The sequence below is a fragment of the Gossypium arboreum genome, chromosome 2 (assembly GCF_025698485.1).
Source record: "Gossypium arboreum isolate Shixiya-1 chromosome 2, ASM2569848v2, whole genome shotgun sequence".
NCBI classification, from domain to species: domain Eukaryota; kingdom Viridiplantae; phylum Streptophyta; class Magnoliopsida; order Malvales; family Malvaceae; genus Gossypium; species Gossypium arboreum.
This window is the reverse complement of record NC_069071.1, coordinates 108,163,058-108,178,043: the sequence shown is the minus strand read 5'-3', so window position 1 is coordinate 108,178,043 and position 14,986 is coordinate 108,163,058. Positions and strand designations below refer to the sequence as shown.

Sequence of the window (14,986 nt, the reverse complement as noted above, 5' to 3'; positions counted from 1 at the left end):
AACAGTTTTGAATGTTATGAATCTAGAAATTAAAATCCAATTAGCTTCCTTCTCTAATCTACGACACTGGTCATCAGATCGACTTGAATTTAAGGTAAGTTCTTTTACTTGTCGATTGCTACTGATCCACCATATTGATTATCAAACCATTGCTTGGAGCTCACTTGTAGCATTTTAAAAAAAAAATTTAATAAATTAGTGACTTAAATAGAAACTTTTGTATAATTTAATAACTTGAATAAAAATTTTCAAATAATTTAATAACCATTTTTATAACTTTTTAAAAGTTAAATAATCAAAATGTAAACTCCATCACATTAGTTTACCTTTTAAAGGGAGAAAGGAAAATGTCCACAAGAATGCAAACAAAAGGAGTGATTCATATTCCAGCCAACTTTCTCCTTGGAGACACATTACCAAATCCATAAGAAATACAGATTAAATGAAGAAGTAGCGAAACAGAGGAAAGAAGATGGCAAACACCAATGGGGTTATCATAACTGTGTATGTTGAATCACATCCCACCACCGCCCAATCTTCTTCACAATCCGTTCCCCTCATCAACACAAACCCTGTTTCCAAAAAGCCCAAAAGAGGCCAATGTTATGATCGTCGGGCTCGCCTCTTAGCTTACACTCAACAACTCAGAGCGGCTGATAAATATCACCACCCAATTCAATGGAATCATTCAAGTCCCAAATCAAAGGCAAGTGTTTCCTCTTTTTTTTTTTTTTTTCTTGTTATATTATTTATTCAATTCCAATTATACCAATGGTGACAATGAACAGAAATGGAAGTGCCCAATTGCACCAAGAAGACTAGCGATTTCTTTTCTGGGAATTTTTCGTAACACAAAACGACGATGGAAGTATCAACGTATGCCATCAGAGGAGGGGGATAAATGTAACTGTAGTGGGAAGAAAAACATATTTCGGAGAAGAAAATTTTGGGTAAAATCTTGTGTATTTGTTTGTTTATTTACATTTTTTAATCATTATATATATATATATACACGTCACTTTGCTTAATTATGTTTCACAGAGCAAACTGAAGCGAATGTTCAAAGGATTATCTTTTGTTTGGCAACGGAAGAAAAGGGTTAATGGAAAATTAAGTTGAGGATCCAATTTGGAGGGAGATTGTTGGCTTAAAAGTCTTAACTGATGCCGATATTATTCCACCATTCACGATCTTTTTGTTACTTTGAATCTGTAAACTGGAAAAATGTAATAAATTGTTGAATAGACTTGCAATTCATTGATGATCTTTTCCTCATTCAAGACGACCAATTCAGTTTACTGATTAATGGTATTTACCTTAGCTCTCTCTTCTTAGTAGGAAAGAGGGTAGTTGTGGTGACTGCCATAGCATTGATTTTCCACTTGAGAACCAGAATGAGTGATGCGAAACCCAAAATCTAACACCAAAAAAAGCAAAGTCTGATTCGAATTAACAAAAATTAGAATTGGATTGAAAGAAATTGGGCTTATGATTGTTTAATTCAGCCCAGAGGATGTAAGAGGTCGCCCAATTGAACTGATGGCCCAATTGTATGTTTCAAATCTATATATCTATATATAATATATAAAAACCAGCTTGAATTTAGGAATTGATAAGGGTATTTTTGTCAAAAAAATAAGGAAAAAATCCCTGCCCAACAAACTTCAATTAATCAACCCAAAACTCTCTCTAAATATTAGCATTAAATATAAAATTAGTATATGAACTTGTCTATTTCTCCCATATTGATACTTATGGTTTTTTTGTCTTAAATTAGTATCCGTACTTTTTTCCCGTCCACTAATTTAGTACATGAACCTAACGGTGTTAAGATTTTACTGATGTGGCACATTGACCACTCGTACGCCGTCACGTGTCGCACTCTTGAGATCCTTTTGACCTGTGTTTATTTTTTTTTAACGTATTGTTTTAAATATTATTATTAACCCATAATATTATTCCTTTCATTTTTATTTCTTCACCATCGTCTTCAACATTTTTCCCTGTTATATTTTTCTCTTTCGTTTTCTTTGTTGTCTCTTCATTTTTCCCTCTTTTGTTCATCCATTTATTTTTTTCCCTTTCACTTCTTCGTTTCCTATCTCTTTCATTTGCAACGCGAATAGGGTTTTGTGCTCTCTTTCATTTTTCATCTCCTTCACGTCTCCATCATGTCTTCTTCTACAAACAGAAAATCAAGTGTGAAGAAAAGGGTTTTGTACTGCCATTGTGGGTTAAGGGCTCATGTTTGCAACGCAAATACTCCAAAGAACAAAGGAATAAAATTCTCTGGGCGTGCGAACTTCAAATAGGTAAATTAGGGTTTGTGTTTTGGTCTGTTATAGTTGGGTTTTTTTAGAAACAAAGGGTTTTGTGTGTACTCCCATATTGTTGCAATTTGGGTTTAAAATGTATTCTTAGATTTTTAATATTCTGATTTTTTTTTTGTATGTGAGAAATGAAGACCAGGGGTTGTAATTTTTTTTCGGTGGGTTGAAGGTAGTAGTTGTAACACCCCTAACCCGTATCCGTCGCCGGATTAGGATTATGATGAATTACCGATCATATTACAATTCACACATATTATAGTTCGAAATTTTAATCACATTAATGATTATAACTAAATCAATTATTGAAAATCAAGAATATATGTAATCGACAGCATAGTATAAATTTCACATGATCCAAATTATATACCAAAACCATTTATACATATACAGAATATATGTTACATCACTAATTTCGTTATTGAATATTAAACCCCTTTTTTTTTTTATGAAAGTCCAGCACTTACATAAGATATACACCATTTGAAATAAATTTCCTTGCCAACTCTTTTATTCATATATGCGGCATCAACTATTATATTCATGTATTTTGCACATTAATACTAATAAAAAAACAAGCTTTCGGTTATAAATAAACTTATTTCATTCTCTAGTCTATTCGGCTATCATAAATCATTTGTACCTATTTACTAATTTATAAGTAACTAGCAAGTTTATATAAATAGCCACACATATATATATATATATATATATATAATACCCATAATATAAACACCTTTATACACAAGTAAAGCATATAAAAAATTTCAATTAATATAATACGATTGAATATCATATACACATGCCTTAGTATAAATTATAAGTGAACATCAAATTATACCATGTATAAGTCTTGATTTTTACTTAACATGCACATGGCCAACCTTAACTTAATTAACATCCAATAAAAACATATAGCCGAAGCACAAAGTACCTTCACAAGCTTTATATACTTAGATACATTTTCAAAATAACACAAAAATGATCAACCATGGCATACGGCATAATAATCAAATAGACTTAGACCATGACTCGACCAAAACCGAATTCGAACCTAAGATTAAAGCCATTTCCAATGCATGAAATACTTACCACAAACATCATCCATTCATAGTACTAATCACTTTAACTAAAACGAATTTAAACCACTATCAAGCATAACCAAATTATCAAAACCAAACTTACTAAACCTTATAACTAAGCACCTATAAGACCAAATCCAAACATAAATAGCAAGCCATATTCGCATAGCTTTAATTACATAACCAAAACCAACATTTCAAAAATGTGTTCCAGCCTATACATGCCATAGTACTAGAATCTCAACTTATAAAATACCGAAGGTGGTTGATAGTGTGATTGACTTTGCTGATGATCCCCGAGCTTGTAACTTGAATCCAAAATCTATAAAACAGAAACAAATATACATACAGTAAGCTATTATAACGTAGTAAGTCATAAGCAAATAATTAACCTAACAAAATATTCAACTCAATTAGGCTAACCAATATTTATAGTAACCATATCCCATTTAGTCTCAAACTTATAATTTGTAAATAATATATATGTATACTTTCGTACATAAATACTATCTTGGTCGAATATTCAAATAATCAAATTGACCTATTATCATTCAACTTTCCAACCAAAATGTCTTTACATTACCAAATACACACATATACTTTTATACACAAGTTCAAGAATCAAGATATAACAACAAGTACATACACTTCTTATTTGGTCGAATACTCTCATGGTCATTTAAACATATTAATAATCAACTTCCCAAAAACAACTAGTTATAATAAAATCATGCCTACATATACTTTTATAGATAAGCTTGAAAATCATATCATAGCATTACATATATATATATCACCTATAAGGCCGATTATACATGGTCACACAGACTTGCACATAATTATGAATCATTTCATTGATACTCAACTTATATAACCACAAAGCCGAATACACATGCCAATCTCACTTAAATTCATCATTATCAATTACACATGAATAGAACAAATATCAAGTACATACTTACCTTATTACTAATAGCCAACAAGGTAATTCATACCTGGCCATTTAACTCATATTACACATCTGTACACAATTTACCTTCGCCCGATGAACCATTCGGAATTGGGTAGGACACTCAGACAATCACACATATATCGCACAATGCCAAGGTCCCAGACGTGGTCTTACATGTAGTCACATATCAATGCCACAGTCCTAAACAGGGTCTTACTCGTAAACACATATCGGAATCACATATCGATGCCATGGTCTTACTTGCACACATATATCGGAATCCAATGTCATGGCATATGTATCCTAACTATTCCTAAGGTTCATACGGGGCTTTCGTGTAACACCCCCTACCCGTATCCATTGCCGGAATAGGTACGAGGCATTACCGGAGTTTATTGAACATTTTTAGATAATTCTGAGTCATTTATTATTCATATTTTGAAAATAATCATAACGTCTCTCTATTGGGCCCTTGAAGCCCCAAACATACATTAAAAACCAACCAAAATTAAATCGGGATCATAAAAAAATTTCAAAAAATCTTAAATATTTTCATCTAAGTACTTACCATTTCAATGCTTCTTATAATTAAACATGTTACCATTCAATCAATAGCTTAACACTTGTCTAAGCGTCAAACAACATCATTGTTAGTATACTTGCACATATTTCATATAAATTGAACATTGATATACTTATTTTCTCGACATGTCACGCTTGAGTTTAATAATTGTCTTTACTTACATAATTTCCTTGTATCAACATATCAAAGATAATTATATATGTACATGTAATGAAACATATCATTCTCTTACCGTTTCTTCATAAGTATATATCAATCATTTCATTACATCAATATTTCATGCTCTATCATTTCCATTTATTTTATGTATATTTATTCCGGTAAAGTTTATATCAAACTTAACGTAAATTATATTCCATGTACTTATTCTTATTTCGTTTATCTATCTTCATAATTATTTCATACAACTATTTTGTACATACATTTCTATATGACCAGTTCTTGTAAACATTTCACACAACCATTTCATATAACCATTCGTCATCTGATACATATTACCTGAATATCAATTGTTCAATAGGTTTCATCGCGTCTCCCATCCACGGTCTTATTTATCTTTGACATGATGCCATAGTGTCTTTCAACTATGGTCTTACTCATTTTCTGTCACGCTGCCATGGTATCTTTCAACCATGGTCTTATTCATTTCCCGTCATGTTGCCATGGTATCTTTCAACCATGGTCATATTCATTTCATATCAGGTTGCCATAATATCTTTCAGCCATGGTCTTACACATTTCATATCAGGTTGCAATGGTATCTTTCAACCATGGTCTTACACATTTCATATCAGAGAGCACACTCCCGCGAACCTCAACCTTACAGCGGGATTACCAGTCCAGGCTAAATCCCCTGCAACGACAATTACTCTAATGAGCTTGGATCTGAATTACCAGTCTAGGCTAAATTCAGACCCTAATTCGGATTACCCGTCCAGGCTAAATCCATTTTACACATATTCTTCGAGAGGGCTATATCAGGATAGGATCACCCGTCCGAGCTAGATCCTTTATATTGTCTCGAGCTATTTAACAGGAAGCTCATAAAGAGCAATATCAGGAAGCTAATCCAGGCTATAACAGGAAGCTCAATAGAGCCGAAATCAGGTAGTTCACAAAGAACCATATCGAGAAGCTCACGAAGAGCCTATCGAGAAGTTCCGGATAGCCATATTTTAGGAAGTTCAAGCGAGCACTATCGGGAAGCTCAAGAAGAGCCATATATCGGGATGCTCTTAAGAGCTACGGTGTGTCCACAACACATGCGGATCACAATCTATTGGGACGCTCCGAAGAGTTATAACGGGAAGCTCGCAAGAACCATATAACGGGAAGCTCGAGAGGGCTAATATCGGGACGCTCTTTTAAGCTATAGTGTGTCTGCAACATATGCAGAACTATAACCAATTCGGGAAACTTACATCCATCGATTTTCCTTTGTTCAACGGGATTTATCATTTTATCCGGCATTATCAAATATATCCGTATCAATTTCATATGCATGACAAAAATACAATTCACAAGTATAATTATGAATTCCATTCCATTCAACCGGGATTTATTTTTAATTTATATCGAGTATTATGATATTTCATCAATTATCATGAATTGAGCATTCAAATCATATTTTCATCACATAACCACATATTTCAAGTGTTTAAAAATACAATTCAAGTTACACAAACTTACCTCATTGATTGTTTGTGTTTATAATTTCATTAATCCGATATCTTTTCTTTTCCACAATCAAGCCTCGTATTTGTGTCGTCCGGATCTTTCTAAATAAATTTGATCATCATTTTCATTCATTTCATATTCTAATGCATTTAATTAATGCTCTAGGCAAAATTACCATTTTACCCCTAAACTTTTAATTAATGACGATTTCATCCTTAGGGTCAGGAAATTAAAATTCTTGCAATTTAATCTTTATTTCCAGCTATTATTATCATGCATATCGATAACAGTCCATGAATTCTATAAAATATCAGAATTTTTCCATAATTTCAACACTTTTCAATTTAATCCCTAAAACATGTTTTCCCCCGATCTTGAACTAAATTAATAATTTCATTAAATTTTGTAATCTAAATAATAAAATAACCCATTTCATGCAATTTGGTCATTTCTGACATTTTTATAAAATTGCGCATAAATTTTTACTTTTATTCAATTTAGTCCTTGAGCCTAAAACATGCAAATTAGCCATGCTAAATGAATATTCATATATATTTTCCTTCTCATCTCCTTTCCACATTCTTAATGTATATAACACACTTGTAAGTAACATTATCTATAATCTTTATTATTTACTTTTATGAATATTCAAGCTGTCCATCTATCTCATAGTTACTAAATTATTTATATCTAGAGCTATATAACTCAAAATTAAAATCAATAAATTTTCACAGAAATTAGACTCATATTTCTTCTTGCCATAAAAATTTCATAATTTTTGGTTGGGCCAATTAATGCAGTTTATTAATTGAAGTCTCCCCTGTTCTGCTGTCTGACAGTTCCGACCCTTCTTCACTAAAAATTAATTATCTCCTCGTACAGGATTTGAATGATGTTCTCGTTTATTTCTGTTGAAAATAGACTCATTCAGGATTCTAAATATATAAATTTAAGCCCATAATTATTTTTATACAATTTTTTATGATTTTACAAAGCCAGAATAGGGGAACCCGAAATCATTCTGACCTTGTCTCACAAAATTCATCATATCTCATGATTTACAATTCCATTGCTTACATAATTTATTCTATAAGAAACTAGACTTAATAAGATTTAATTTCATATTTTATTCATCCTATAATTATATTTCTACAATTTTTGATGATTTGTCAAAATTAGACTACTGCTGCTGTCCAAAACTGTTTTAGTGCAAGATATTAATTACCATGTTATAACACCCTTATTTTCTTTTTCTACACCATTTCTCATCACTTTCTCTTATTTTCTCTTCACTAACATATCAAGAATATAGGACCTTATGTAAGAAAACTCTACTATTACATTATTTCCATGCTTTGTCAATAATAACAAACTTAAAAACATATTGAAATCTTGATGTACTTACCTTGTTCTATTGATACTAATCTTTAACTTGATTTTCTCTCTCCTCCAGCTTCTATTTCTTGAATCCAACTTGATATTCTAACTCCTCGTGGTCTCCTTAACATTTTTCTCTCTTAGTAGCTATGGAAATTCTTTTGATTTCTAGGTGAAAATGGTGAATTTTTTGTGGAAGGACCAAATTGTACAGAAAGAAAACTTCTTTTCTTCTTCCTCTCTCTCACGTTGGTTTGCATGGGAAAGAAAAGGTGATGATTCTTCATCTTTCTTTCCTTGTATATACTATGTAACACCCTAAACCAGAACCTATTGTAGGAATGGGTTATAAGGTATCACCTAACATAACACAACATTTAGACATTCGTGGATATACATATGAAATAATTATTAGAAATTTAATAAATCAAAAGACAAATTATATTTTATGAAATTCGCATATAACAATTATGATTCCTTATAACTTGAATCACTATTCAAGTAGTCAATTCCAATTTCCAATGCCAAATTTTAAACATGCTAATTATATTTATATATGTCTTAACAAATACCTACTTTCATTTTTATTCTTCTTATTATACATCAAACACATTAAGCATAATTCATTTCTATTTATAATTCATAGCCTAACCATCAAACCACATACAAATACATCATACAACATCACTTAATCAAGACGTAAAATCTAACACAACTGAATAGTAAGCCATTTTATCGCATGGCCCAATTATACAAACCGAATTACCACAATTCATGACACACTCTAGCCTATACATGCCATAGGTTCAAAACGTAACTTTTATAAATACCAAAGGTGGTCGATAGTGTGTTAAGCTCCTCTGACGACTTTCAAACTCGCAAGTTGGGTTCAATATCTACAAAGAAAAAGACAATTATACACACAGTAAGCTAACTTAGCTTAGTAAGCCTTAAGCAAAACAACACTCTATATATTAACATAACTTTGAATATGTATCAACTCAAATATCCAACTTAATTCCATGCATTCGTAATATTATACAAATACAATTTAATAACTTCCATTAATGTATATATATATATATATATATATATATATATAAAATACATATCATGCCTTTATATTAAACACTTTCATTTCAGCCGAATATATTCATGTACATTATCAATAAACTTTCAATTTCAAAGTTATAAACTCTTGCATCACAAGTTATTTAATTATATTCCTACCATCGCCGAATTTACTTGTATAAAATATAACCATAATTCAATTAATCACATGCTCATAAACATTTAAGACTTAATACTTAATTCCGCAAATGTTACAATTTTTCTTTTCATCTCATGAAATTTGCACTATAATCTCAATAAGTAATTTACATTATAACACAAACATAAACTTGCTAAAAACATACCTATTCCCTTTAGCTTATTGTTCATATTCATAAAACACTTCAGTATCAAAACTCTTTAACGTCAATTCCTTATAACTCAACGGCTTTAAGCCTGTTAAGTATCAATCTGAATTCATAACAGCACGACCCTCTTGGCCTGTAGTTTGAATTAATAATATTAACATTTCAAAATAAATGATTTTATCAATGACGTTATACTTTTACTCAATCATATACTATTATCGAATGTTCAATACCCAACTTTACATCACATAAATGTTTACCTATGTAATCATTTATACCATCTCATTATATCATCACATAAATGTTTACCTATGGGCGAATACAAAGAAATAGTAAACGTTCAATGTCATCTTTAGTTTAATTTTAATATAACATCCCATTAACTGAATGTGCACATATATAACTAAGACCGCATGTTCATGTGGCCAAAATTAACATATTATATTTTAACTTCTAAAGCCAAATAGTTATTAAATCTAGTTCACATACATTCAAGTATATAAATTCATGTAATACCATATATTTTCACATACATAAATTAGCTACATAACCAAATACACATTATCACATATGCATACAATTAAGACTCATTCAATACTATTCACAAGGCCGAATATACTTAACTAGTTCACATAATAATCTTTATATTAAGTAAATATCAAACTGGTTCATACCGCCATTCACTATATACATGCTAACTATATTACTTTCAATTTATACTTACCATTCGCCATACAAACATATCTCAATCTTACTTTCATTTCATAGTAGCCGAATTAAATATTAACGACGTACTTTAATCCAATTGAGTTAACTTGACCGAGTACTCAAAGTCAATTATACCATCACATAATTACTTACATATGTGGCCAAGTATATACAATTCACCATATATATATACATATATTTATACGATATATCCTTACATGAAATTCAATCCTTTAATTAAATGAAACACTTCATATGACCGAATATGCAATTTCTATTCAATTCCCCACATAAACAAATATATCAACTCAATATAGGCTTATATGTTTCACCAATTCAATATAACTTACCTTCAATTAGATATACCAAATCAATATCATTTAAATCATAGCCATCATTCAATCATAAATTACATACAAAAATTCTCATAACTATTCACATGCGTACCTTATTACGAATTAATAACAATTTAACTCATACTTGGCTTTACACTTATTTTTAACTTGTTCAATAACACATCAATTCTTAGTCACGAAAAATCATACCAACATGTAGCCTGCTAGAATTATAACCTGAATCATATCACCGGCAATATGCCTGCTAGGCTTTTAGCCCGATGTTACAATCATTCACTACTTAGCTCATTGCTAAGATTACACATAGTATGAGTCGTAACACAACTACTTTTATACACATCAATTTCATCAATCCTTTCATTTAAAAATACCTTCGGCACCTTGTCTCAATGTTTATTTCAATTCAAAAAGTATAGCCACATTCGGCTCAATTTATTTATTCAAACACACATGCAGCACATTATATTTCTATATGTCTATTTCGGATTAATAATTCAGCCACATTCGGCTCTAATCATTTCTCCAAACATATATCCATCACATTATATTTATACATCTATATAATCAAGCATTTTACCTTACTATGTTTATTTAAATTCTAAGCATACCGAATTGAATTTAAATTACTTAAGAACTTACCTCGACAACTTCGTACAATAGTGTTGACTACTCGGCTAACTTCGCCTTTCCCGATCCAAATCTCGGTTCTTTGGGTCTTGAGCTTGAATTAAAGTAAAGCAACTATTTAATCGATCAATTGATCCACTTAACATTACCCCATAGATTATATATTATATATATATAAAATAACACAATTTAAAATTAATTCGCATAACAGCCCCCTTTACAAAATTCGGACATTAACAATTAAGCCTTAACATCCTTAACATGTAATTACTCAACATTCTATCTATTTCACTTCATCCGAATATTCCTTAGTATTTTCAAGTCCTTACAAATTAATCTAAGTTCATGCAAAATAACAAGAACCAAATTTGTGAAAGATACTCTTAATCGAATGCCATCTCCTCACATACAAGTCCCTCCAACTCATTATTTTACCATTTAGTCACTTATAATTATAGATTCATAAATTCTCTCCTTAATTAAGACAAACAATCAAATTTGATTCAATTTCCTCTATGAACGAATGCACATACCTCAACCGAAATCAAAATTTCAACATGGGCTTTAACACTAATTAAACAAGGATCACACATCTATTAAAAATTAACAAAAACTACATGAAATTTACCTTAAATTTTTAGCTTGCTACATTGCTGAAATCCTCAAAGCATATTTCTTCTTTCTTTCTCAAACATTCGGCAAGAACAAGGCAATGAGGTATGGCTTTCTTTTCTTTTATTAATTTCTTATGTTTATTATATTATAAACTAGCCTTTAACATGTTTTACATCTTTAACCTTGAAATAAAAATAATATAACCCTATACAATAAGGGTACTGTAGCACCCCAAACCCGGCCCTGAAGTTATGGCCGGATCCGGTATGCCACATCAAAAACGAAAAAAAAAATTCCATTCTAAGTCCAGAAAATCATACTCGATGTTCAAAAGATTAATTCATTAAGGGTTAAAATGAATGGAAGTCGTGCACCGGTAGGAAACCGAAAAGAGGTGGTGAGTCCATCGGATTGCTAAGTACCAAGCTCCTTCGGATCCAATCCTGACATGCATACCACTATTTCCACACCTTAACGTCATGGATATTTCTAGGAAACCGATTTGATTAAGTCATTTTTAGGAAAAGTGATTAATTTTGGAAAATACTTTCATTGCGGAAGCTTTGCTTGTTATCGTGTTATTTTGAAATCAATTGTTGTTTTTGAAAACGCGCCCTAAAGCTATCCAATTTCGACAGTTAAAATAAGTAATACCTATCTTAATAATACATATTAAAACCATCAAAAATAATTAAGCGGCCTTATTACATTAAAAAACCCAAAACTTCAAACGTAAATAAAAGGATGTCCAGTTCACCAGAAGAAAATCAAACTTTCAGAACGGGTGGCCACTTCGAATTCCCTCATAGCTCCAAGCCCACTATGGTTGGGGATTACCTGCGTGGATGAAAATAAAAGGGGTGAATTTGGGAAACTCGGTGTGTAAAATAACCCAACCATAGCCTATATCAGCTCAAACCACGAAATAGAATAAGTTGGCCTTAGCCGAATGAATTAGAATAAAGCCCATAGGCCCATAATGAGCGTAGCGGATATTACATGTTTATGCGAAACCCAACCATATCCAACCGTATACACCCCGTACCAACCTTACACCGTGTGGGGAGACAACTCGACCCACCCAATCGCTACACACCACGAATTTGCAGCATGGCTGCGAGCGAATAATGTGACAGAGTCACAGATCTGAGATAATCGTGGCGAGCCACCGAATCAGATATATGTGGCGAGCCACCGGATCGATATTTGTGGCGAGCCACCGGATCGATATTTGTGGCATAGCCACCGAACGCTTCCTCCATAATATAACCCATGTCCCCATGCAACAGATATATAATCATGGCATACATCATACGAATCGGATCGTCATGCTTTTGGTCAAAATTAACCCTAGGGGTATAACGGTAATTTTGCACCTAGGGGTATAATGATAATTTTCCATACATAGGGGTATTATAGTAATTTAGCTACTTTTAGGGTTTTCATGCATATCCTAATTATTTACGTGCTATCAGAACACTTACCGCGCATACTTACCGAACTGGGCCCGTTGGCCCATGAACCCGATCTTTGGCCGATTAAGCCCAAATTATCAAAATGTACGAAATTGCGCGTACTGTAGTTTATTACTTTAGATTACCAAATATACAAACCCAACTATCTTACGAGCATTCGCACACTCGTAAATTCCCAAAATACTGACTTTTCGACATTTCGGCTTTTCGACTTTTGCCAATCTAGTCTATGAGAGGTGTCGATTACACACATTTGATTGACGATATCTTGTGAGATCCACACACGAACCGCCTACAATTGGATTACTAACACGTTAATCTAACTATTCAAATACAAACTACGTATTAACCCCTTACAATATTCGGCCAACCACATCTACAGATCATAGTAAGCTTATAAGAAATCAATAAGCAACTCATTAACAAATTTTTGTCAATGTTTACCACATAATCATAATTTCACTGCAAGCTGTCTTCCTGAGCAACAGTCACTAAATTATTTATAACTGGAGCTACGAAACTCCACATCAAGTACCGTTAATTTTCCCTGAAAATAGACTCATATATCTTTTATCCATAAAATTTTCAGTATTTTTGGTATGGCCAATCAATACCAGATTTTTCTTAAAGTTTCCCATGTTTCACTGTTTGACTAATCTGACCACTCTTCATTACGAATCAAATTTCTCATTGTACAGAATTCAAAATATGTTCTTGTTTATTTCATTAGAAACTAGACTCAATAAGCTTTAATTACATAATTTATTCAGCTTCTAATTCATCTCCCAAAATTTATGGTGATTTTCCAAAGTCACGTTACTGCTGCTGTCCCAAGCAGATTTATTACCAAATCACTCTTTCACACATACCTTGCATGCATGTTATTTAAACATGTATATCACCAATCAATCATCACATATCTATGATTTTACTTAAGTATAATCTCCATTTCATCATTTTAAAGCACAACATGTTAGCTGATTTTTCCTTTAACATCTAAGGCACATGCATGCTCATTTGTTTGGCTCAACTTCACCTATCTTCCATTTTTCATCAAAAGAACATGAAACAACAACCATTTCCTTCATTTTAATTCATGACTAAATGCTCACAACACAACTAAAAATCAAAATATACTTCAAGAGTTAAGGTAGAATCAAGAAGAACTCATGAACCTCAAAATAGAAGCAAGGTACCAAGAACTTACCTTCAATTTTCCTCCTCCTAATGACCGAATACTCAAGAGCTTTCTCTTCTCCTTTCTCTTCTCTAACTTTCAGCTATGATGAACAAAGATGGACAAAACTTTGTTCTTTTCACCCATTTTTCTTTTAATAAAACTTCATATTTCATCCATTTAATTCTTTAATACAAAAGACATGAAATTCTTATCATGAAACATTTACCTAACTCATTATCATGAAACATTTACCTAACCCATTATCATGGAACATTTACCTAACCTATTATCATGGAACATTTACCTAACCTATTATCAATTTGTATCAATTTGTACCATAAATTATGGATATCAAGTGTACATTTTGTCTACAACAACATGATGGCTGGCCACTTCATGTAAAATGGGAGGTTTGTCATGCAAATCCTCCTATTTTGCACTCTTATTTATTTGACCACTTCAATTTAGCCTATAGCATTTTCAAACATTTTCACATAGGTTCTATTTCATAATTTCACCCCCTTTTTGTTATAGAACAAAAATTAACTAAAATTGCTGGGTTCTATTTTAAGCTTGGGCTTTCTAGAGGCCCACTAACATAATTAAACC

General features: G+C 31.9%; 1 protein-coding gene and 1 long non-coding RNA gene across 2 annotated transcripts; one reads left to right on the top strand and one right to left on the bottom strand.

Moving 5' to 3' along the window:
* Positions 1-333: 333 nt before the first annotated feature.
* On the top strand, positions 334-1,275 carry LOC108460027 (uncharacterized). Its single transcript, XM_017759413.2, has 3 exons — positions 334-706; positions 789-950; positions 1,042-1,275. Exons 1-3 carry the CDS (start codon positions 473-475, stop codon positions 1,117-1,119), a joined length of 474 nt encoding a protein of 157 aa, XP_017614902.1. The 5' UTR covers positions 334-472; the 3' UTR covers positions 1,120-1,275.
* A 7,335-nt stretch (positions 1,276-8,610) lies between these two features.
* Positions 8,611-14,550, bottom strand: LOC128284021 (uncharacterized). Its single transcript, XR_008274310.1, has 4 exons — positions 14,405-14,550; positions 12,480-12,559; positions 11,120-11,201; positions 8,611-8,894 (listed from the first exon to the last, which is right to left on the bottom strand). It is a non-coding gene; the product is annotated as an uncharacterized LOC128284021 (long non-coding RNA).
* Between the last annotated feature and the right edge of the window lie 436 nt (positions 14,551-14,986).

Bases quoted from the DNA above. Each gene is read 5' to 3' on its own strand.
- LOC108460027 (XM_017759413.2), top strand. From the start codon at position 473: ATGGCAAACACCAATGGGGTTATCATAACTGTGTATGTTGAATCACAT. The intron at 707-788 runs GCAAGTGTTTCC...GACAATGAACAG, and splicing joins ATTCAAGTCCCAAATCAAAG to AAATGGAAGTGCCCAATTGC. The intron at 951-1,041 runs GTAAAATCTTGT...TATGTTTCACAG, and splicing joins TTCGGAGAAGAAAATTTTGG to AGCAAACTGAAGCGAATGTT.